This window comes from Caretta caretta, chromosome 6, assembly GCF_965140235.1.
Source record: "Caretta caretta isolate rCarCar2 chromosome 6, rCarCar1.hap1, whole genome shotgun sequence".
Classification (NCBI taxonomy): domain Eukaryota; kingdom Metazoa; phylum Chordata; order Testudines; family Cheloniidae; genus Caretta; species Caretta caretta.
In genome coordinates, this window is record NC_134211.1 from 17,956,593 (window position 1) to 17,979,961 (window position 23,369).

General features: G+C 44.6%; 1 protein-coding gene across 1 annotated transcript in view; it reads left to right on the plus strand.

The window, feature by feature from the left end:
• LOC125638964 (SITS-binding protein-like) overlaps positions 1-22,247 on the plus strand; it is a 71,594-nt gene extending 49,347 nt beyond the window's left edge. Inside the window, exons 11-13 of the mRNA XM_048855286.2 lie at positions 563-684; positions 3,251-3,430; positions 19,881-22,247. Of these exons, the coding sequence (XP_048711243.1) occupies positions 563-684; positions 3,251-3,430; positions 19,881-20,054 (476 nt within the window). The 3' untranslated portion in view covers positions 20,055-22,247. The remainder of the gene's footprint in view (positions 1-562; positions 685-3,250; positions 3,431-19,880) is intronic.
• Positions 22,248-23,369: the final 1,122 nt, after the last annotated feature.

Consider the following 23,369-nt stretch of genomic DNA (forward strand, 5'->3'; position numbering starts at 1 on the left):
CTGTTCTGTGGCCTGTATGTAACGAGTCAGTGATTTCAGCCCTCTTCCCAGTGGGAAAGTGTCCACAGCCATGGCCTCTGACTTGCATGTTCATTTGCCGTCTGACAGAGAGGCTAAGGAGCGAATAGGCCTGAGGACTGAAGTACTTTCTTACCCCTCCAGAACAGGTTGAATTACATTGCAGGGCTGGGGGCAGGAGGGGAAGCTGCTACTGCCTGTACTGTGGATAAACTATGGACTTCTAGGGTTTTCTGTCTGGCACCTTGCAGCAACACAGATCCTGGGATTAGAGCATCTCATTATAAATGACTGCCAATGTCACATCAACAGACCCCAGTCTTCGGCAGGCGGGATCGAAGCTGGGATCTCTGGAGCTAAATGTATGAGCCTCTACTGCATGAGCTAAAAGCCACAAGGCTCTTAGCTAAGGCTGTAGCGGACTCGTTAATCTCTAAATGGTCTCAGTGCCACTAGAGGGGACAGAACACCACACCCAGGAGGTGTGTGGGTTCCACATATACTTTTGATTTGCCTTTTCACAAACTGAATATGTCCTGCGCAGGAGGGACCCTGGCAAATGAGTTCCTGACAGAAGAAGAGCTGTATATTCGTTGGTTGCAGATTGTGACGTTCCTTCCTGTGATGTCCTTCAGCACTCCGCCATGGGTCTGCTGTGACAAATGGGTACGTACTCTCCACGTACTACACCAACGCATGCTCCCTGATGCACACAAGACAGCTAAACTGCCCTGTAGCACCTTTCATCCAAAGATCACAACAGAGCTTTATAACGCCCCCGTGAGGCTGGTATTACTCTCTCTTTTTTACAGGTGAACAAGCTAAGGCACAGAGATGTTTAAGGCCAAAAGGTTCAGAATTCAGAGTTTAAAAAAAATAATAAAAATCATTAATACAAGCTCCCCCGACACAATCTGAAGAATGGATTTTCATTTCTGTTCAGTGTTTCTAAATTGGAAACATTAAGTAATCCCAAAGTAACAGGAACAAATAACCAATAAGAAGTCAGGCTCCTAAATCCATAGATTCCTAAACAAGTGTGGGTGGATTTTCAATAATGCTGAGAACCTTCATCTCCCACTGAAATCAACAAACCTGGGCTTAGTCAGATCAGTGAAGGAAGTGAATTCCAGGACAAGAGCAGTTCAGTGCGAACACCCTGCTTCTGGAACCCCAGATGTTTATATCTATGGTCTGTTGGCTCAAGTGTTTCAGCTGTTCTAGAAAGCCATGGCACTTCCTGTAATATAGTGCCCATGGCTAAACTTGTTCAACAGGTTAGCAAGCTACTTCTGCCCCAGCTGTTGCTTCTGAGAGGTTCTCAAGAGCAGTTCAGAACAGGACACATTGCGGTTAACCAGTCTAGAAGTCAGAAAGATATGAACAACAATGCAAGGTCTGTGTTTGAGAGAAATACCTTACCTAAAGGAGATAGAGAATGCCTTTTGGGCTACCAGTGCCACCTGAGATTCCAGGAGCAATCAGGCAACCTAAATCACCATCAAATTGTTCACCACTAAAGGCTTGGCTACACTTGCAAGTTAGAGCGCATTAAATCAGCCCCGGGTGCCCTAACTCCTGAGGTGTCCACACTGGCAAGGCACTTAGAGCGCCTGGACTCTGCAGCTGGAGAGCTCCTGGTAATCTACCTCCACCAGAAGCATAAAGCTTGCTGTGCCCCGGCTGAAACGCCCAGGTGTCAGTGTGGTTGATGTGTTGCATTACTGCACTGTGATTGGCCTCTGGAAACATCTCATAATATCCTGAAGTCAAGTGGCCACTCTGGTCATTGTTTTGAACTCAGCTGCAGGCATGCGGATATCCCCTTTCAAAGCTCCGTTTCTGACAGCCGGCTGCTTATCTGCTCCGGGACAAAGCAACCCATTACTGTGGAATGCTGCTGCTGTGAGTGTGTGTGAGAGAGAGAGGCGGGGCGAGGGGGAAGGCGGTCTGCTGCTGTCTGAACTTACAAGACAGCATGCTGACACACTGCCCCCCAAAACACACTGTCTCTCCCCCCACGTACACACAACACACTCCCTGTCACACTCCACCCCCACCCTCATTTGAAAAGAACGCTGCAGCCACTTGCACACTGGGATAGCTACCACAATGCACTGCTCTCTGTGGCATTGCAAGAGCTGCTAATGTGGTCACGCCACTGCGCTTGCAGCTGACGGTGTAAACACACGGCAGCGTTTTCCCTGCTGCTGTCTCCGAAGGCTGGTTTAACTCCCAGCACTCTACATCTGCAAGTGTAGCCAAGCCCTTGGACAAACACTAGCGAATACCCCTGAACTGTAGGAAGCAAACCACACCTACTGGACTGGCAAGGTCCTTTCCCCAATCTATGGGCACTGCTATCTTGTCTGGGTTAAGCTGTAGCCAGGTCACTCTCATCCAACCCTCAATAACAACAAAGCAGTGATAAGTGTCACTCCCCGCCGTTCAGGTCTGATGAAAGTGATACCTAGAGCTGTGTACTGTCAACGTACTGATGACACCGTTGCCCGTGAAGTCATGCCATCTCTCCCAGCAGTTCCACATACACATAGAAGAAGAGTGGTGGTAGAACAGAACACTGCAGAACTGCACTCCTGACTTTCCTTGAAGCAAATAAGTGCCTGGGGGAAAATGCACTTCCAATGCTCCCCAGTTTAGCATGGCGGTGGATCACCCCTGAAGAGCTGACTTTCCACCAAGATGATTGCACTTCAAGGGAACACTCTGCCGAACATTCAGAAGCAGAAATGACAGTCAGAGAAACAGGGTGTCCTTCTGTATGCACATCTCCCCGCTGCCTCTGAAACAGCAAGTATCTAGAATAGAATCAAGCAGGCTGATCTTGGACATGGAGCTGAGGGAGACTATAAGGGGGAAATGATTCGTGGAAATTCAGGGTGGGAGAGTGAGTGCTTAAATCACACCCTCTATGTGAATAGCAGAGGGTTAATCATTTATGGGTTAGAAGAGATGAATCCAAAGGGGATATTACCAATACACACAGCTCCTAGTGGAGTTCATAGCTACAGCTATTATCAATCTATCACAGCTGTTTGCACATGATTGTCTGGTGTGTCTATTGATCATTCTGCTAGGATTTACTGTGTCTGCTTTTCTGGGCAACTACTCTTTTCCTCCAGAAATAGACAAGTAGGCTTAAAAGTCTCGTTTTTCTGCTCTTACATTGCCATCTATTAAGTGAGAGAATATGCTAAATTCTTCTCCTCAGGTACTGAATCTCACTAGGCAATACATACAGAGGCATCAAGATTTTGTTGTCCCGCTCATTGTAAAATTCAGCAAGCAATGGCTCTCCTGGGGGTATCCCATCTTCCGGCCGCTGTGGTGGCTCAGCCCTAATGACCCAGTCACCTTCACTATAGATGACGAATTCCTCATTGGAGACGAGGTAAGAAACATTGAGATTTGGGTACTAATTGCACGCAGCAACATTTAAGATTATCATTAAGACCAGGTACCCCCTGATGCCTGCACTTCACTCCCGACCCATCTTCACTGAATGCTCCAAATTAAATGCCATTCCTGTGTTAGAAACATAGGAACTGATCCAAAGCCCAATGAAGTCCCTGGAAAGACTCCCATTGACTTGAGTGGGCTTTGGGTTAAGCCTACAGACATTAAAGAGGGAAAAGACCAATTAAGTCATTGGCACTTATCCAAACCTGGAGGCCAATGGAAGATTTCCCCCTATATTCTCCAGTGCTTTCCTCGGTCTAATTTTAAATGGCTCTGGTGAGTGAGCTTCCACCACATCCCTGGGGAGGCTCTTCCACAGCCTATCAGATTTTACTGCCAGTTGTTTCCTGGTAGTTGACCTAATTTTTTTCTCTTGAGTTTCATCCCGTTACTCCTAGTTATGGGCCCTTTGCCTACCCTAAACAACACTTTTTCCTTTTGACATTTATATCATCCAAATACTTGCACTCGTGATCAGATCCCAACCTTTGTTATCTCTCTGCCAAGCTAAGCATAGTTAGCTTTTAAAATCTTTCCTCATAAGTCAGAGGCTTCAGCCCCTTCGTCATTTTTGTTGCACTTCTCTGAATTCCCTCCAATTGCCCTACCTTTGGAGAGCTTGGCAAAGACTACTCAAGAATAATTTTGATTTATGGGATGTTCTCTGAAGTCTCCTCTAACCCCTGCAGCATCAGTATTTCACTGCTGTGTTTACAACACTGCCACTTATAGCGTTGGTATAAAAGACAGGAATTTCCAACTATCTGAAACTTCATTCATCTCCTCTGCCCATTCATTTTCCTTAATGACCCCTACCAGTCCAGTTGCAGAAAATCATTGGTTTGTTACTGTAGGATCCTCTATACATGTGCACTGGTTTGTTTCTCATAGGGTTGGTTGTGAGCACTAGCAGAGGCCCTCTTGGTTGCTTGTGGGAGCAGGGCTGTGTGCTTGCCTATTGTTATAGGTTTTCTCTGGAGCACTGAGCTGTGTGCATCTAGTTTATTATTGTAAGGTTAATCAGGTGTTTATTGACTCTTCTAATTTTGATGAGGAGCTGAGAATTTACAAAAAAGATTGAAACTTGGAAATCAAAATAAATATTAGGTGCAATGTTGGCTACTGGATGATGCCCCCATAGCTATGTGTGTTTCCATTACTGAAAAGAGAGCACACAGCATTGCAGTTTATAATGCATTTCTTGATTACTCATAGACTATTCGGTTGTTTGTTTAACCAAGTACTTTTTTTCTGCCAATTTTTCTGTTCTATTTCCATGCAAAAGGCAGATAAGAGGCAAAAAGCTGAGAGCCAGGAATTCCTAAAATCTGATCCCAGCTCTGTCACTGACTTTCTGTAGTCTTGGACAAGTCACATAACCTTTGTTTCAGTTTCCCCATTTGTAAAGTGGGATAAGAATAATAATATTCAGACATTTCACTGGCATTCGTTAATGTTTTTGAAAATGAAAAGCACTGAGTCAATTTTCAGCTAATCAAAATGTCAAAAAATTTCAGTTTCGGTTGAATGAAACATTTTGTTGTGACAAAATCAAAATGGTTTTGATGTTTTTAGTAAAAATTAGAGGAAAATTTGAAGCAAAAATTGTTTAAAACTGAAAAAATGGAAACGTTTTGATTTAAAAAAAAAAATTTTTTCAGCCAAAACAATTCAGTCAAACTGACATGAATTCATTAAACATTGTAGCCCAAATATGCATTTTTCACTGAAAAAAAGGTATCAGCTGAAAAATTTTGCCCAGGTATGGTCATGATGTGAAGGAAAACTGAGATTGCCTGGTGTATTCACACAGGCTGAGGTCTATGCCCTGCTGAAGGGATTAAAGCCTGTAGACCAGGGGTTCTCAAACTTTTATACTGGTGACCCTTTTCACACAGCAAGCCTCTGAGTGCGACACCCCCTTATAAATTAAAAACACTTTTTTATCTATTTAACACCATTATAAATGCTGGAGGCAAAGCGGGGTTTAGGGTGGAGGCTGACAGCTTGTGACCCCCCATGTAATAACCTTGTGACCCCCTGAGGGGTCCCGACCCCCAGCTTGACAACCCCTGCTGTAGATAAACAGGCTGGTGAACTTGCTTGAGGCTATTTTTGACCCCCTAGATGCTCATATATAAAGCCATTTCAGCATTAAAGAGCAGTTAACATTCTTACTCATTTTCTAGTAGAGTTTCAAACTCAGCTGATATCTAATTAAGTTGCCTGGGAGCTTTTTTTATTTGATCGTATCAAGATTAATTTAAATGTCTAAATATTTTTGTGAATTTGGAATATTCACACATTGATCTTGGCTTTTATAGCTTTGAGTTTATTGACTATCTGCCTCTGCAGTTTATCTCTTTCATTGCATTAAAACTCACTAAGTGTTCACTTAGCATATAAATGGTGTGAAATTTAGCATCTAGTTATGGCCTTATTAAATCTAGAATGTATGCTCAAAGAGCAATTGATGATTCATTTAAAACTTTGAAAAACTTATTTCTAATATATATCAGCTTTGATATTGTATATTTTCGTTATCTCTTCTCTAACTCTTGATTATGAGAAAAATTGCATAAAAACCGAGGATCATGGTGGTTTAAGATTTCATTTGCAGTTTATTCCCTGAAGTCAGAATCTTCTGTTGGGACATCACATTCATCTCCACAGCAGTGCATTGTGATGTCACAAACAGAATGATGATTTCAGTTTCAAAACCAATCCAAAATACGCCATGTGTCAGTTCCTTGGTAGGGTTTTGCCAAAAGTAGCTTTGATTTGAAGGGTTTTAAAATGGGCAGTGGAAATTTTAATGCCTGATTTTTAAAAATGAATATCATTCTGGAGACTAACAGTCATCTGGGCCAAAGTTTTCAAAAGTGACTAAAGATTTGGGGTGCTTTGGTTTTGGGTGCCCAACTTGTAGCCTGATCTATGGATCGTGTATTAATTATACTGATTACTTAGGAATTCCCAGGTATTACTCTGAGGTTTGACAGGTTCTTGTCCCAAGATTGGGCCCAGTATTATTAAAATTACTGTTCAGTTGGGAATCCTGATGTGCACTGTTGCAACATTCACACTTTAGGAACCTTCTGTCTTTGTAATAGTTTATTAATACATTTAGCAAAGTTGCAAGCACTCTAACCCAGCAAGGTAGATGGAGATAATAGAGAATGTACATCTGAACATCCATATACTCACACCATCCCTTGCAAAACAACCTGAAATGTTAACCAATATCTTCCTCACCATCCATCACCTTCCTCATCCTCACCAGTGGCCATCATCCTGGCACCTCCCAAGGGCTACGTCTCTCTCTCCCTCTGCACAGGCCGGGCTACAACCTTTATAATATGCTGTGCTGACACCACTTCCTTATTTGTATTTCCTTGCTCTACTAATGTTGGGGAGCCCTTCTCCTACAGGCGAGTATATTAATGATCTCAAATTATTATCATATATGTCAGTTCGTTGCCATGGCCCTCTTGTGGTCAGACATCTGCAGATGTTCCTATCTAAAATATCCCAAAGCTGGTGTTAGCTCATCTTGCTGTGGTTGCCGGTGTCATTATGTACAAACTTCCCCCTTAAACACTCTATTCCCCAAAACTTAGGAGTGACCATTGGGCCATTTATCTGTGCCAAAATTCATAGGCCTTAAGCCTTATGCTAACTGCTGGAGCCAGTGTCTTACAGGACACAGGCCTGCGCTGTAGGTTCCTTGCATTACTGCTAAACCTGAGACACCTTAAAGTGGCCTAAGGCTCAGAAAGTGTTAGGCATCCATCCAGAGATGTATTCAGGCAATTTGGGACTCTATGCACACCAGGACATGCAACCCATTGTGGCCCTGCCTCTTAGGGTTGCCAGCTTTCTACTTACACAAAATCGAGCACCTTTGCCCTTCCCCTCCCCCGAAGCCCCACCCATGCTCAACCCCTTCTCGTAGGCCCCGCCCCCACTCCACACACACACACCATCGCTCGCTCTTCCCACCCTCGCTCACTCGCTCATTTTCACCAGGCTGGCTCAGGGGGCTGGGATGCGGGAGGAGGTGAGGGCTCTGGCTGGGGATGTGAGCTCCGGGGTGAGGCCGTAAATAAGGGGTTCAGGGTGTAGGAGGAGGCTCTAGGCTGAGGCAGTGGGTTGGCATGAGAGTCGGGGTGAGGGCTCCGGCTGGGGGTGCAGGCTGTGGGGTGGGGCCAGGGATGAGGGGTTTGGGTGCCGAAGGAGGCTCTGGGCTGGGGGGTGGAGCCAAGGGGTTTGGAGTATTGGAGGGGGCTCCAGGCTGAGGCAGGGGGTTGGGCTGTGGAAGGAGGTATGGGCTCTGGGCCGAGGGTGCGGGTTCCAGGGTGGGGCCAGAAATGAGGGGTTCAGGGTGCAGGAGGGTGCTCCGGGCTGGGACCGAGGTGTTCGGAGTGTGGGAGGTGGCTCTGGGCTGGGGCAGGGAGCTGGTGGTGTGTGAGGGCTCTGGCTAGGGGTGCAGATTCTGGGGTGGGGCTGGGGATGAGAGGGTTTGGGGTGCAGGAGGGTGCTCTGGGCTGGGGATGAGGGGTTTGGAGGGCGGATCAGGGCTGGGGCAGGGGGTTAGGGTGCAGGGGGAGGGCTCTGGGGTGGGGAACCTTTTTTCTGTCATGGGCCATTGACCCACAGAAAAAAATCAATCATGGGCCACTCACTCACCCGTGGAGGGGTGGTGGGGGGCGGGAGCATGGAGGCTCGCGGCTTCCCCCCGCAGCAGGACAATCCAGTGCAGTGGCTCCTGTCCTGTGGCGGGGTGCTGCGGGCCAGATGAAATTAACCATGGGGTTGGATCTGGCCCACGCCTAGGTTCCCCACCCCTGCTACGCATAGGAGCCGGAGGGGGAGACATGCTGGCTGCTTCCCAAAAGCCACGTGAAGTGCGGCGCTGCCAATCAGACAGTCAATGGCCCAGTCTGCAATGCTGACCAGAGCCCCCAGGATCCCTTTTCAACCAGTATTCCAGTCCAAAACTGGACACCTGGTCACCCTACAGCCCCTGCACCATAGTGGAGGCTGGTGGCAGGGACCCCTCACATCCCAGAGAGTCAGTGCAGCAGAATGGGACCCCCATACCCCCCCGCCACCAAGCAGCAGCAGGGATTACTTCTTCCCTCTGAAGTGGCAGCAGGGTGTCCCTCAGCCCGTAACCTAACAGCTGAAGTGTATCTGCTTCGGTGGGTGGGCCAGGCCTACTACACTTTTCTCCTGTCACCTCACATAAACAGAGTCTTCTGCTGGGGTGGTCTTGGCAGGGACCATCAGGACATTGGACCTCAGAGTTCACACCCCTTTGAGATGCATGGGACAGTTCACATCTCTGAGTCATTATTTCAGGCTCTCTGCAGACTTGGGCAGACGTCACTAGGCCAATTTTCAATTTTTTCGTTATAGCCATAAGGGCTAGAGATTTTTTTTAAAATAAAAGCTTAGAATCTGAAGTCATCGCATGACTCCAGGTGCTGGGACCCTATGTGTGGCGCTATCATGCCTATGCCCTAATCCAGCCCTATGTTTGCCCTCTGAAAATCATATCCTTTCAAGAGGTCTCAAGCTGGGCACCCAAAATATCACTAGTCTCTTTTAAAAATCTTGGCCTCAGGTACTAGCATTTGGACCTGCAGTTAACTGTAAGCACAAGTAATTTGGGTTAGAGAAGTGTGTTTGCCAAAATTGAGACTATTTTTAAAATCAGGCTCTGTGTGGGCACATGGGTCATGTTTTAGGGATGATACAGGATAATGTATGTCAGAGATGAGCAATTTTCGAGTGTGGGATGGAGCAAACTCTTTAAGGATAGCAAGTACATTTCTGTGTCTTTTGATAGTCTTATGGCAAGCATTCTTTATCCCTCCTCTCCTGCACTCACACAGCTGCACCTTGGGATTTCTCTCATTTTGCCTGTCCCTAATGTAGCCCCTAAGTGGTTTTCCGCTTCTGATTTCCTGCTCGATACCATGTGCCATTTTCTATACCATGTATTTTGTCTGCTCGCCAAAGCCAGCAGCCCCAATATTTTCAGTCTGTCCTCATATGGAGAGCTCTCCATTCATTGAACCATTTTCATTGCCTTGTCCTTTTCATCCTTTGGAAATATCATCCAAGCAATACTGCCAACGTCACGGTGACTGTCAACCCAGTCACAGGTTGCTACACAAGTTGAACTGCCTGAGAGCTGATTTTTCCTTAATCTCCACTCGATCTTTGGGAGTTTTAACTGTCTTTGGCAGAGCAGGACATACCGCAAGTTGCTCAGCATGGCCACGTTCCATCTTTGAGCTTTACTTTTTCTGCTTAAGACATAAAGACTCAACCCTGCAGCTGCAATCTTTGCCCCATGCACATATCCCTGTTCCCTCACAGTTTACCACCAGCTGTGAGGCACAAGACTTTGCCTCCTTGGCAGAGTCAGACACAAACCATAGTTCCAGATTCATACGTGCGTCAGTTTTCAGCTCAAGTTTTTCCTCTATAATGGTCCAAAAATGAACACTGAATCCAATTCCCTTTGACATCAGAGCTGGAGTTTGAACCTCCACTAGTTCGTGTGAGGAAGAGTGATCTTGTGGTTAAGCTTCTGCACCAGTATTCAGGAGACCTGGTTCAGTTCCAAGCTCTGCAACAGACTTCTTGTGTGACCTTGGGCAAGTCCCCATGTCTTTTTCCGTGCCTCAATAGGTAAAACAATGAGGCTTCCTTTTCCCCACCTTTTTCTGCTTTGTTTAGGACTTCCTAGCCTGTCCCTATCCTACCTATCATTTTCCATTCAGTATTAAGACATAGACTCCTGCCTTCAACTGGCCCCACTGCCCACTTGTTACATTTTCAAACAAGCTCCTTTGTGCTTTCTCCCACGTTGCCCCTCATGCTTGGCAGGCATTCCCCAGAGACATTCACCAGGCTACCTCATTAGCCACCTTCCAATTCTTCCGTAAAACTCTCCTTTTTCATGATGCCTACAAAAAAACATGACAGCGGTTGGGCTGCTGATGTGCTGAGACCATTGCCTTAATCTTGTCTCCTTGTACTCCCGTCTCTCTGTCTCCATCTGTCGTCTCATGTCTTATGCTTAGATTAATAGCTTCATGAGGCAGAGACTCTCTTTGTGTTCTATGCCTGTACAACACCTAGCACAAAGGTGCCCTGGTCCACGACTAGGTCTCCAAGGCACTGTGGTAATACAAATAGTAACTAATAATAATATTTAGATTATCTGTTTTTCAGGACAGGAACTCTCTCACTATATGTGTGTGCAGCACCTATCGGAACGGGGCCCTGACTTTGACTGGGACTTCCAGGCCCTACTGTAACAGACATACTTAACAATGAGTGGATCCAGGATTTTGGTTCAAAGAGCGCCACCTCTTCTCCCCCCACAAATCTCCTCTCCCCCATTCAGGGTGGGGAAATTTCAGTATGCAAGATCAAAGCCCAGAAGACAGCTTTAAAAAATGGTATTCTTTGGAGAGCCACATGTTTCCACATGTGGCCTTTCACCCGCAGGCACCCTGTCCAGCCCATTCCTTAGGTCCCAGGTTCACTGGTGCCCTAGTGAGTTGTCCAGCAACAACCTTAAAGCCACGTCTGCTACAGATCCAGAAAGAATGAGGAGTACGTACTCCTCCTTCTTTCTGCTGATACAGACTAACATGGCTACCACTCTGAAACCTGTCACCATACAGATTCAGAGTTAGTTTCAACAAATGGATTGCTACTGAACATAATGGTTGTATCTGTGAGTGGGTACTCACTGTGCCACAGGACAGAGAGATGGTGTCCAGGTCAGGGCTTCATCTGTCCTGCCAGGCGTGCTGGGCTGCACCTGAGCAACGGGACTCTCCGCTTTGTCAGACATGCCGAGCTACATCCGGCAATGCCATGCGCTGTGTACCAGCACCTACTCAGTACACCTGGAAGACACCTGCACTGGTCAGTGTGTTGAGATGCATTTGGGTGACAACATCCACGGTGCTGCCAAATGTACAGGGCTAGATCTGGGTAAGTAGCCCGCTATGCCGACTGGACAGGCCAAGCTGTTTCTGAGCAATGCCACCCACTTTTCTGCCAGATCCATTGGGTTCGTTTGGCTGACGGCACCTCACGGGCATGGTCTGCCTCTGGATGATGCCACTTGCTTTGCTGCTGGGCACCGCTACTGGGCCAAGCTGTTTCCAGGCAATGTCCCTCATTGTACTGCCAAACAGATGGCTTACTTGGGTAACAGTGCCTGCTGGACTGCGTCTGTGTGACGTATCCCACCACGCTGTCAGATGTGCATCCGCAAGACTCCATCGGCTGGGCCGCCAGACTTACCTGGTCCACATTCGTACTATGCTGCTGCCATGCGTGCCAGACTGAGTCTAGGCTTGGTGCCCGTTGTGCTGCTGAGCACATCTGGGGAACAGCACCCCGGTGGCGGCCAGATGTGCTAGACGGAGGATAGACAATGTCACTCACTGCACTGTCAAACTGTGTCTCTGTGATGGCACGCGCTGTGCTGTTAGGCATGCTGGGATGAGTCTGAGTGACAGTACCAGCTTGCATTGCCAGAGGCACTGGGCCATTTCCTGATATTCCCTTGACACCACGAGCAGCAAAGCAGTCACCAGTAGCTGAGGGGTTAAACAGCCAGCAGAGCAAAGCGATTCGGAATGCAGCTTGCCCCAGCTCCAGTTGCTGTCTGGGTGCCTGGGTGAAAGGAGAACAACACATGTGTGTCAGGGAGAGAAGTATAAACATTTAAATTGAAAACATATTTTATTATCTGTGTTTATTATTTGATCTTGAAATCTGTGGGCTAGGTGGGCTTTTCTGGCTGCGTCGGGGCTGACTATCATATATCAGCAGTCTGGGAATTATGCCAGGGCTCAGCTCCAACAGTTCACAGAAGGACCGTGGGGATGGGAGGTCAAACTGGATGAAACAGGCACCCCGTACTCCACCCCCTATTTCTGACAGGTGAGTTCCAACACTGCAAGCCCAATCCTGCTCACTCACAAATCACTGATAAAACTCCCATTTTCAGTAGGGGGCCATGTGTTTTTATACTGGACCAGTGCCCCAGTAAGATGTTTTCATGCAGCTGGAGTAACAGTCTTTTTGATTAGAGGAAAGAGCAGGACCCTGACCACTTGTGGTCATTAAAGACTCCATGGCATCTCTCACAAAATGTGGTGAGTTAACCCTAGCATCTTGTGACCTGTACGTTTAGTTATTCGTTTCAATTGTCTCAAATCCCTTGTTTTCCCAATAATTTGGGATGAAGAATGTCCCGATTGCAAATCCAGGCTGACCATGGAAAATGTTCTTGAATGATAAACTTCACAGAAAACATTTCTACAATAACAAAGGTCTGGAATTTTGGCTGTAATGTTGAAGATTAGTTACAATCACAAGCAATCGAAAACATATTTCCTTCCTGAAAACCCCTTGAATTGAAAAATCTCTTGTGCAATTGAATCAGACAGTTCCAGTACAGTAATGTGATCTGCATTAGCATGAAAATATTCTCTTTTAAGATACCACAAGCTCAAAAACAAAGATCAGAACAACCTCAGACCTATCTCCTAAAAGGTGGAGAGCCAAAGTTTGGCTGAAAGTTCGGCTCCTAAAATAAGATACAATTTAGTGTGTTCTAGGCAAATACCGCAATCAATCTCTAGTGGTTCTGATGAAATCAGAACTGATGCAAGCATAAGCCTATTCCACCATTCAAAACAAACCTGAGCCAAACGTTTTATGAGCTCAGAAAGAGGTTGGATATTATTATTTTACATTTTCATGCAGCCTAGCTCGTTGGGGCTGGAAGTACTAAAATATAGCAAAAAAAGGCCATTCTTGTGTAATGTCTGGCACCTTCAGCACCAGAGAGTATTGGGACATATGCAAAACTGTTCTGAAATGTCCAACCACTAATGTAGCGAGGGATCTAAATCATAGGACAGTTAACTGAACTGAATCTTTGACAGTCTTCCATTACTATAAGCAACTTCTCCGAGGCAAAATACAAACTGCCATTTTGATAAGGCTGAAAAATTGTTGCTTGATTGATTTCATTGAGCTTTGCATCATCAGCAACATTGGATTAGGGAGAAGGTCCCTGCTTTTGGGCCCAATCCTCATCCCACTAAAATTCATAACCAAACATCCATTGATTTGAAATGGGAGAAGGATCTGGCCCATTGTAAATCCTTTCCTACATGCATATTTAAATTCACTGTGAAGACACAGGAAGAGAACACGGAGACTGTGGCTGTTGCATTGATACACTGGAAAATATTTGGTGTACTGGCACTTGATAGCACTGCAGCAAATTGTGGTACTGCATCTTTTTTATGCCCTTAAAGTGCGAAGTCAGAATGTCAATGGAGGGAAAAACAAGAGGAAGGAAAGCTAGGAGATGTTGCCATCCCTGTACATTAAAAACGCTTCAGTATTAAAAGTAAACATAACAGTGTCAAAAGCATTCCACAGAGCCAGCCAACTAATAAATTCTTTCATTTGTGAATAACTATTTGATGGAAAAATGGCCCAAATTCACAATGAATATTATTTGCAGTGAATTATTTGACCAGCTGATAACCATATGGAATAGAAAACCAGAAAGGTGCTCAGATGTCGCAACAATGCTCATGGAGTACATAGAAAAGGAAGCCATCATATGATCCTGTGTATAATCTGTTATTTCTCTAGAAATTTACAGTTTCTCTACAGTGCCACACTATTTAGAAACTCCTTCCATAGTTTTTCAAAAATGAGAGGGAAACAATTATACTAATCTTTTGGGGGATAGGTAAACCTTGTACTCCTGTCTGTTTCCAGCTGTCATCTCTTGTTTCATATTTTGATTGTCAACTCTTTGGGGCAGGGACTGTCTTAATTCTGTGTTTGTTCAGCATCTAGTACAATGGGATCCATGACTAGGGCTCCTAAGTGCTACCATAGTACCAATAATACTTAAGGATAATAATAATCTATGTGTGACGGGTTCGGTCACAGAGACCCCCTTGGGACTGCCACCTTATGTGCTGAGACTATCTCTGAGCCCGTTTTCTCTGCCAGTTTAGGCCTCCAGAACCCTGCCTTGTTGAGCCACACATGCCAGTCTGCTCCAACACAGACCCAGGGTCTGAACCATGCCCCCCAAAGCTGCAGACTTAACTGAAAACAGCTTAAGAAGTGCTCCTGTCTCCAGCACCAAGACACCCCGCTCCCAATGGGGCCCAAAAACCAAATAATTCCGTTTTACTCTGTATAAAGCTTATACAGGGTGAACTCATAAATTGTCCACCCTCTATAACATCAATACACAGCTTTTTGCTCCCCCAGGTATTAAGTACTTACTCTGGGTTAAATAATAAGCAAAAAGTGATTTTATTAAGTATAAAAAGTAGGATTTAAGCAGTTTCAAGTAATAACAGACAGAACAAAGTAAGTTACCAAGCAAAATAAAATAAACATGCAAGTCTAAGCCTAATACAGTAGGAAACTGAACACAGGTAAATCTCACCCTCAGAGATGTTCCGATAAGATTATTTCACAGACTAGACTCCTTCCTAGTCTGGGCCCAATCCTTTTCAGAGCAACATTTTGGTTTATGGACTGGGTCCAGCAATCACTCACATGCCCGTAGTTACAGTCCTTTGTTCCAGTTTCTTTCGGGCATCTCTTTGGGGTGGAGAGGCCATCTCTTAAGCCAGCTGAAGACAAAATGGAGAGGCTTCCAGGGCCTTTTACATTCTCTTTCTAGTGGGTGGAAACCCTTTTGTTCTCCTGTGCAAAATCACAGCAACAAGAATGAGTTTGTAGCCACCTGAGCAAGTCACATATCCATGAATGAGTCAGCTTTTTGCAGGCCAACGCCATTGTTTACATGTTAGTTTGAACGTTCCTAGGAAAGCTCAGATGTGGACTGGGGTCTCCCAAAGTCCATTGTCAGTTAAGTGTTTCTTGTTTGGACATTTACTCAGAATAGTCCTTTCTCAAGAAGCTGACCAAATGCTTCACTGATGCTATTTAGAATCAAAAACATTGAGATACAAGTACATAGCCAATATTCATAACTTCAAATACAAAAATTATACACGCAGCATAATCATAACTAGCAAATTACAACCTTTCTATAGACACCTTACTTTACCTTCTTTGTACAAGATTTGGTGCGACTATAGGACCTTGGTTGCAACAATGATCTATACGGTCACAGTTCATGTCAATAACGTCACACTATGGTGAAAGTTAAATGTCGCCAGCCTATGACTGGAACAGGCAAACATTATTTTAACCCAGTCCCAGCCATCTAATCTTCCACATAATAATGGCTAGAAGAACCATAGCTGAAAGCTCAGCAGGCACCAATGAGTAAAGTGACCATATGACCTGGTTTCACCAAAACGGTCCTGGTTTACCATTGTTGTTTGCAGTGTTGTAGCTGTGCTGGTCCCAGGATATGAGACAGACAAGGTCGGTGAGGTAATATCTTTTATTGTACCAACTTCTGGTGTCTCTTTCACCAACATAAATTGGTCCAATAAAAGATATTAACTCACCCACCTTGTCTTTCTAGTTTACCATAATATTCTCATGTCCTGAGAACTTCTTTCTGGACTCCCTAAAATGCCCGTTTTGTTCATTTTATCAGTCAACTTTTTTTTTTTTAAATAACTACAAAATATTTATTCACGGTATATTATTATGTTGAGTAAAATTTGCATTGGGTTTACTGGGAATACACAGTCCCAGTGGAACAAGTGTTCAGTGTGATAAACAGTATTTGGCATAAAGAGAAAAGCCAAAGGAGCATAGGCACTATCAAAGCTGTTTTTTAGCTCAACATGAATGTTAATGGCACTTGTTCCATTTTTCATGATAAATTTACTGAGATACTGGAAGAAAAAAAATCTTTCCCTCTGCCCACGTGGCGGCTGAGCCAGCAGCTGTCAGAATCACACCAGCACAGTGTTTTGTGTTTTTTTAAAGTGCACTTTTGCATGCGTATTTCACAAGCTTAAAAATGTCACCACAAAAAATTCACGTTTTTTATTTAGTATGTGTGGTCACTTCATCTGTAAGTAGCCTTTTATAGAATGTTGATTGTTTTGAATAGTGGTTTTTTTCTCATTAGCATCTTTCTCTCATTTCCCCCTTGCTTTTTCAGTCTTTCTGAAGAGGCGCATAGATCTAGTAACATTTCAATTTGAATAAAAAACACAGTGTTTTAGTGGGTTCAAAGTTAGGCAAAACCAGCTGGCTCTTCCCTCGAAAAGGCAATGCATTTTTTTTTTTTTTTTTTGCAAAACTTGTGTAGGTTCCTGAAAGCCTTTTCCAGTTTCTGAAGTGAAATAATTTCTCAGTGATAAATATTTTCAAGAGCTTGGAATTTGCCATTTATTTTTCAGAAGGGAAAAAAGACATTAGGATGCATCCATCAACTAAAGCTTTTAATCTTTTAAAAAACTGTTCTTTTCCCATAAATTTAAAAAAAAAAAAAGAGCTTTAAAATTCCCTGGAAATTGTGGATTATCGTGAAGGAGGCATACTGGAGAGGCTGGCTTCCGGGGTATTTTTAGAGGACATAAGGTTACTCCAGATCTCAGAATGAAAATCATTTAATCGGAGGTTAACTCTTTGGGGTTTTTTTATCCAAAGCAATTATCCACACAAGAAGGCATCAGGCTTGGATTTTTAAAGGAATATAGCAAGTTAGGTATCTAAATTCCAGAAAAACTGTCTTCACTGCAGAGTTAACCTGGGCTTTTAGCTGGGTTTTAGCTCAAACACCCCTACTGTCCACACATAAAAACCTCTGACCTGGATTTGGGGGTGCTTTAAGCCTGGCCTAGTTTACACGCTGGGGTTATGGGTTAGAGCCCAAGCTCCACTTAAACTTGAACCCACCACTTTGCAGCGAGGATGCAGACAAATATCACTCAAGTGCTTGGTAGTCCTCCAATGCCCTTCCCACAATTCCCCTCAAAGGACAGACAAGTTCTCATGCAATTGACACAATGGACTGGGAAAGAATCCTAGAGCATTTCAGCCCAAAGAACCATTAGATATGCCCCCAGACACACACAGGTGAGTGCAGAACAGTGACCACACAAGTAACGCGGGTAGGGCTCTGCTGTGCAGACACTCACCTGGGCTAGGCTAACCTGGGTGCCAATCCCCTGGATTAGCTATGCAGTGAAGACAGAGACAGAATTTCAGTGGGAGCTGGGAGCTTTAACTCCCCGAGTCTCTTTTGCAAATCCCAGTTTCAGTGTCTCCTGAGCCATTACAGAAAAGATATGGAGACTCTCACACTGAGTCCAAGGAATAGTCAACCAGAGGATTAATGCACTGCTATATAGTAAGTTACCAGCCAACAGATTCCAGGTAAATCATGCAGCCTGCACCACTGTGGACTAACTGTAGCAGTTTAAGATCAGCTCTTCTGGATAGAGAAAAGAAGAGAACAGAAAATGAGCTGGGGGAAAGTCATAAACTAAGCAACTGCGGCTAAAGGAAGCAGTGCATAGTAGAGTCCATTATGGAAAAAATATTATACACATTTTTTTAATTGGCGCCTAGATACCATAGTGATTAAGTACATTAGTGATGCCTAGTCTAGATTAGAATCAACAATCAGCTAGCAATGGAAGGGGCACACATTGGTGCGAGTGCAATTTAGTGTGGTCTTGGCCATTAATTTTGATGTAAATGTTCCTAATATAGCATGAGAGCAGCCTTCCTTGCAGGATTACAGGGCTTTCTGGGTTTGCTCCAAAGCCTGTTGAAGTAATTGGGAATTCTCCCATCCAAATCAATAATCTTATTCCTAATTAAAATAAAAGAGTCAGCCTTTATTATTAATTATTGCTATTTATTGTTATTATGCCAGAAATATATGAGGTGATAATAAATAACAAAATCTAAGCTATTGAGCAAATATATGAGGTGATAATAAATGACAAAATCTAAGCTATTGAGCAAACTTTGAGCCAGATCCCTGGGTCTGGCCAAGCTGCACTCAGTGTGTGATCTAAACAAGTCATTTAATCTCATAGTCATAAAGTTTGAGGCCCCAGAAGGGACCCACTAAAAGATCATTTCATCTCTGTCACTTTTCCCCCATCAGTAAAATGGAATAACAACATCCCCTTTCTCTCTCCCTTTGTCTGTCTTGTCTATTAGGATGCAAGCTTTTCAGGTAAGGGGCTGATAAGAGCTCCATGTAAAGAACTGCATACCAGAAACCATTTGCAGTGCATGCCATCTTTTATTTTTCATGAAAAGCCTATGAACAATGCTGCATATTTTTGAGTGTGGTCTACTGGCAGCTTTTCTATTAACTCTGTATTAGAGGTGGCTGGAAACAGGAATTTCCATTTAGTGGGCAATTTTACATTTCTGGGGGTGGGGGAAATCATTATGAATTAGAACAAAAAATACAAAGTTTCCTGTGAAACAGAAATTTTCAAAAAATTCCAGGGACCCGGGCCGTCTAGGGAGCCGGCCAGCCCAACCATACATCAAGTGGGAGCAAAGGAGCCTGGGAAGCCTGGCAGCCCACCCACACATCACCAGGCACCTCATGGAGCCAATCACCTGGGGAGCCAGAGATTCTGGAATCCCAGGGAGCCTGTGAGCTTCCCCCACCAGCCATCTAGTGGGCCGACAGAAAACCAAGCAGGCTGGCTGGTTTCTGTTCAAAGTTTAGACAGAACTGATACCTTCCTGTAGAACGTTTGGACTCCATCAAATCAGCATTTTCCGGTGGAAAACTTCCACTGGAAAATTTTCAACCAGCTCTATTATCTACTTGTATACAGACATCTCTTTTGTAGAGCACTCATGCAACAGACTATCACTTGACACAATGGGGCTCTGCTGTTGCGTGGGGCCTCCAGGTGAGACAGTGAGGTTATGTCTACACTGCACACGCGTTGCAGTGGCATGTAGGTATGCGTAGCTACATGTGGCAGTGAAAATCAGGCTGCATCCACACTGGTATGTGTAGCCACCTGTGGCAGGGAAAGGCTGTGGTGGAGGGGAGGCAGCAGGAAACGACACTGTTAAAAATAGCCGTGTAGACAGGTAGGCACTGCTTGGGTGTGTAGAGAGCGAAGTGGGGCACATACCCTAAGGTTCTGGCCGGTGCTAATCAATCTCTTGCTCTGCCAGGTCTGCATGAGAAATGTCTGTGGGCCAAATTTTGACCTTGTGATAGTGGGTGCAACTCATTCAGAACTTATGGAAGACTGTATGGATTTCCATTCAGTTGCACTTGTCTGAATCTGGCCCTCGGTTTGCTTAGATTTGCTGCAGTAAATTCTACCTATCCCTGCTGAATGCTGTGCTTCTTTTAAATGCAGGTACTGATTGCCCCAATTACAGAACAAGGGCGAGTTCAGAGAGACATCTACCTGCCTGGGGAAGGCCTCACATGGATGGACACCAACACCGCCCAGGTGTTTGATGGAGGAACCTTAATCAGGAACTACTCAGTCAGTCTTGTGGATGTGCCAGTTTTTGTAAAAGCCTCCTAGATTCCAGGCAGTCGCAGCTCTCAAAAGAGTCACCTACTTCTCAGAAGAGCGATGCTGCAAGACAGGCTCTCTTCCTTTTCAGCCATTTGTGCTTTTCCAGGAACTCTTTTTTTATACAGGTGTTTAAATCTTTTACTGTGATTTGCTACCGTTCTAAAATAGTGAAATACTGCAGGAGCTTTGGTACAAAAAATACACACATGTAGCACATCTGCTGAGATCATCCAGGTTCATCTGACCCTATCCTGTGTGTTAACTACCAGGAACGTCTCTGATTAGCAGTGAAAGAGAGACACCCTCAAAGTCACAGGGTGATGAGAAAGCAGATGGATTCAATGTCTACTGGAAATATTCCCCTGTTTGGGGGAAAAAATAATTAAAGTAAAGAGGAAGCTCTAACAGAGCCAGGTATGGACAGACAGCAGGACTGGCCTTCTTGAAAAGAAACAGTATTAGTTGACCAGGTCTAACTGCCGGCCAGAGTCTTAGTGAAACAGGATTGCATCATCACCTACCTTCTACAGACTGCAATGTTTGGTTTGGGAAACCTGCAGCATCCAGTTCTGGGTCGTGTCAATGTCTTTATTTTCGTCTAGGAAAAAGTTAGAGTCTTATTATTAGACAAAACTTACAAAAAAAGGAGAGGGCAGAGAAAACTGTTCTGTAATGTGTGGCTGCAGGTCACAAATGTGAGACATCTTTTCCATTCCTTATGGATGATTATTTACCTTGTGTAGTTTTAGAGACTATCCTGTCTGCTGCCTTCTGCCCCTGCTTTCTCACTTCAGAGTGCCCCCTCCCATGGCTTGGGAACACCCCAAAACTGAAATCAGCCTTTGCTTATTTTTGGAACTAAGTAGCCTATCTGAAGCACAGGGATGTGTGTCTTATGCAGCATCTGGGACTCAGTACACTGAGGATGTTCTAGAATGGCAACACTTAAAACATTCAAAAGGTTCTAGGAGGCTACAAAGAGAAGATTATTTTCTGTAATGTTAGGAGCTCAGCAAACACATGAGTTCTTAGTAGCTGATAAGATGCTGCAGAGGCTGGACATACATACTGTTAGCATAACTGGAGGGAAGGAACAGCTTCCGAGTGAATTCAAATGACCATACCAAGGGGTGCATATATATAGGAGGGCGGCTCAGATTTTCAATGCTAAAATTAATGTAAATGGTACAATTTCTTTGTGTATCCCATGACAAGTACCCAACTTCACTCATAGGAAATGTCTTACTGCTCTGTCAATCCCTTGGGATAAACGGGCCAGATGCTCAACGGGTAAAATGTTCTATTGATGTTAGTGGAGTAAGGCCGATTTACATCAGCTGATGATCTCTCGTGGTCTTCCTTTTAGATCAGGAACCACTCAGGATTTTCCTAATTTTATCAAGAGCATCTAGGACTTTCTGGAGTGTGAGGGGGCCCAAGGGCAGTGTCAAAATGCAGGGTGCCGCAAGGGGTCAAAGGCTGTGTATGGGAGGGGGAGCCCTGTGTGCCACACAGGGAAGGGGCTCACTCTGACCATGCACAGGAGGTTGCTATGGCACGGTGTACAAGTTTAGCTTGAAAACAACTTGCATACTGTAGGAGACAGAAGAGACTGTCAAAGAAGAGATGCCTTTTGGTGCTGCCCTGACAGCACTGAGTGGCCTTTTAAATGGAGCCCAAACAGAACAGAATAGATTTTAGCTGCTGCCCTGAGCTTGTAACTCGACATGGTCCCCTCCAGGTGTTCAGTCTCATCAGCAATTTATATGAAACAAATTGATACTGCAGGCACCGTCCAAGTATCCACATCAGACCTTGGCTGTTTGTAAAAGAGGAATTTGCTTCAGCCTCCTGCTCCAAACCAGGACCTTTCAATATTCCCCTCCGACATTGTGCTTATCGAGCACTGACTTCTTCTAAGTCTCCCCGTACTCTCGGTGTGAGAGCCTTTTCCTCTCCTCTGCAGCTCCTGTCATCTGGAAGAACCTTGGGATGTCTCACTGCGTGATCAACCCTCTGTCTCTTTCAAACCCCAGCTCTAAATTGTTATTTTGTTTTCTGGCTTCTGCTTGGTTTCTCCCTCATGCAGCTATTGTATATTGTTTAACGCTGCAATTGTATGATTTACAATAACTTTGTAAAGCATTTTAGGGTAAAGTTTGTATGAAATAAAGTTGTATTGTTAATTAAAAAAATAAAATACACACCCAACATAATTGATTCCAATAGGCACCCTTAGCAAATGTACCACACTCATAGTAGCCCTCTGTGCCCCTCTAGTGGTGGCTGGGCCGTGTATAGAGGTTGGTGAAACTGCTACAGCCTTGAGCAATAGAGCTGGGTCTTTTAATTTAGGCAGTAGAGACATGGAACTGACCACTCAGCCCTAGCAGTGGTCTCTCTGAATTGGGGTTTTCAGGCACATTGACAGGTCAGGGGCAAGCTTGTACTGCTTCCCATCCTGTCCTAGAGAAGGCCTCCCTGGCTCTTAATCCAGCACTTTTCCCCCATTTAATTCCCCCCCCCAATTGCTTCCTTTAGCACAAATGAAATTCTGCATGGTTGCCCATCCACAATCCAGTGAAAAGCAACCCAATCAACAAAACAGATTTTGTGCAAACAGAGTAAGTACTAATAAGTACTTAATCATACATTCACCTTGTATTATGGATCTAGAGGGTCTACTATAGTAAATGCTGGGAAAGAGCAGCTGACGCTGCATGGAAAAAAATGAAAAACCACCTACTTAGAAGAAGGTCTACTATTTTGGAGGTTCTTGTTTTGTTTTCTTTTTAAAGTTCGGCACAGTATGAAAATGGAAACTTTGTTGCTGAAGTTCATCCACTCTTGCTGCTTCTCCCCCTCCCTTGTAGGCATAATGCCAGATTCCCAGCTGCTATCAATTGGTGAAGCCAATGGAAATGTGTTGATTTACACCAGCTGTGGATTGGGCTCCTCGCTGTCAGATTCAGATTCACAGTTCATTTCCTAGCAAACCACAGTGGGGGTGCCAGCAGAAGAGGATGGCTTCAGGTGAGTGGGAGGCAGCATGTTTTATTAAAAGCTATACCCCAAACTTTGGTGAAATGTGAATGTGTTTGCTATCAGACCCCCCCCCCCTTTCCCCTGAGATTACTTAAATGTACTCTCTTTCGGTAATAACACAAACCCTTCAGAAATTAAATGAAGCCACAGAATTCCAGAGTCTCATTGCCATAGGGTTTGCAATTCAAAACCCGTCAGGAACCAGGAATTCCAGTTAGCATCACTGGCTTGAGGCAGCAGTAGATTATATGATGGTAGCCACCCTCTCTGACAGTT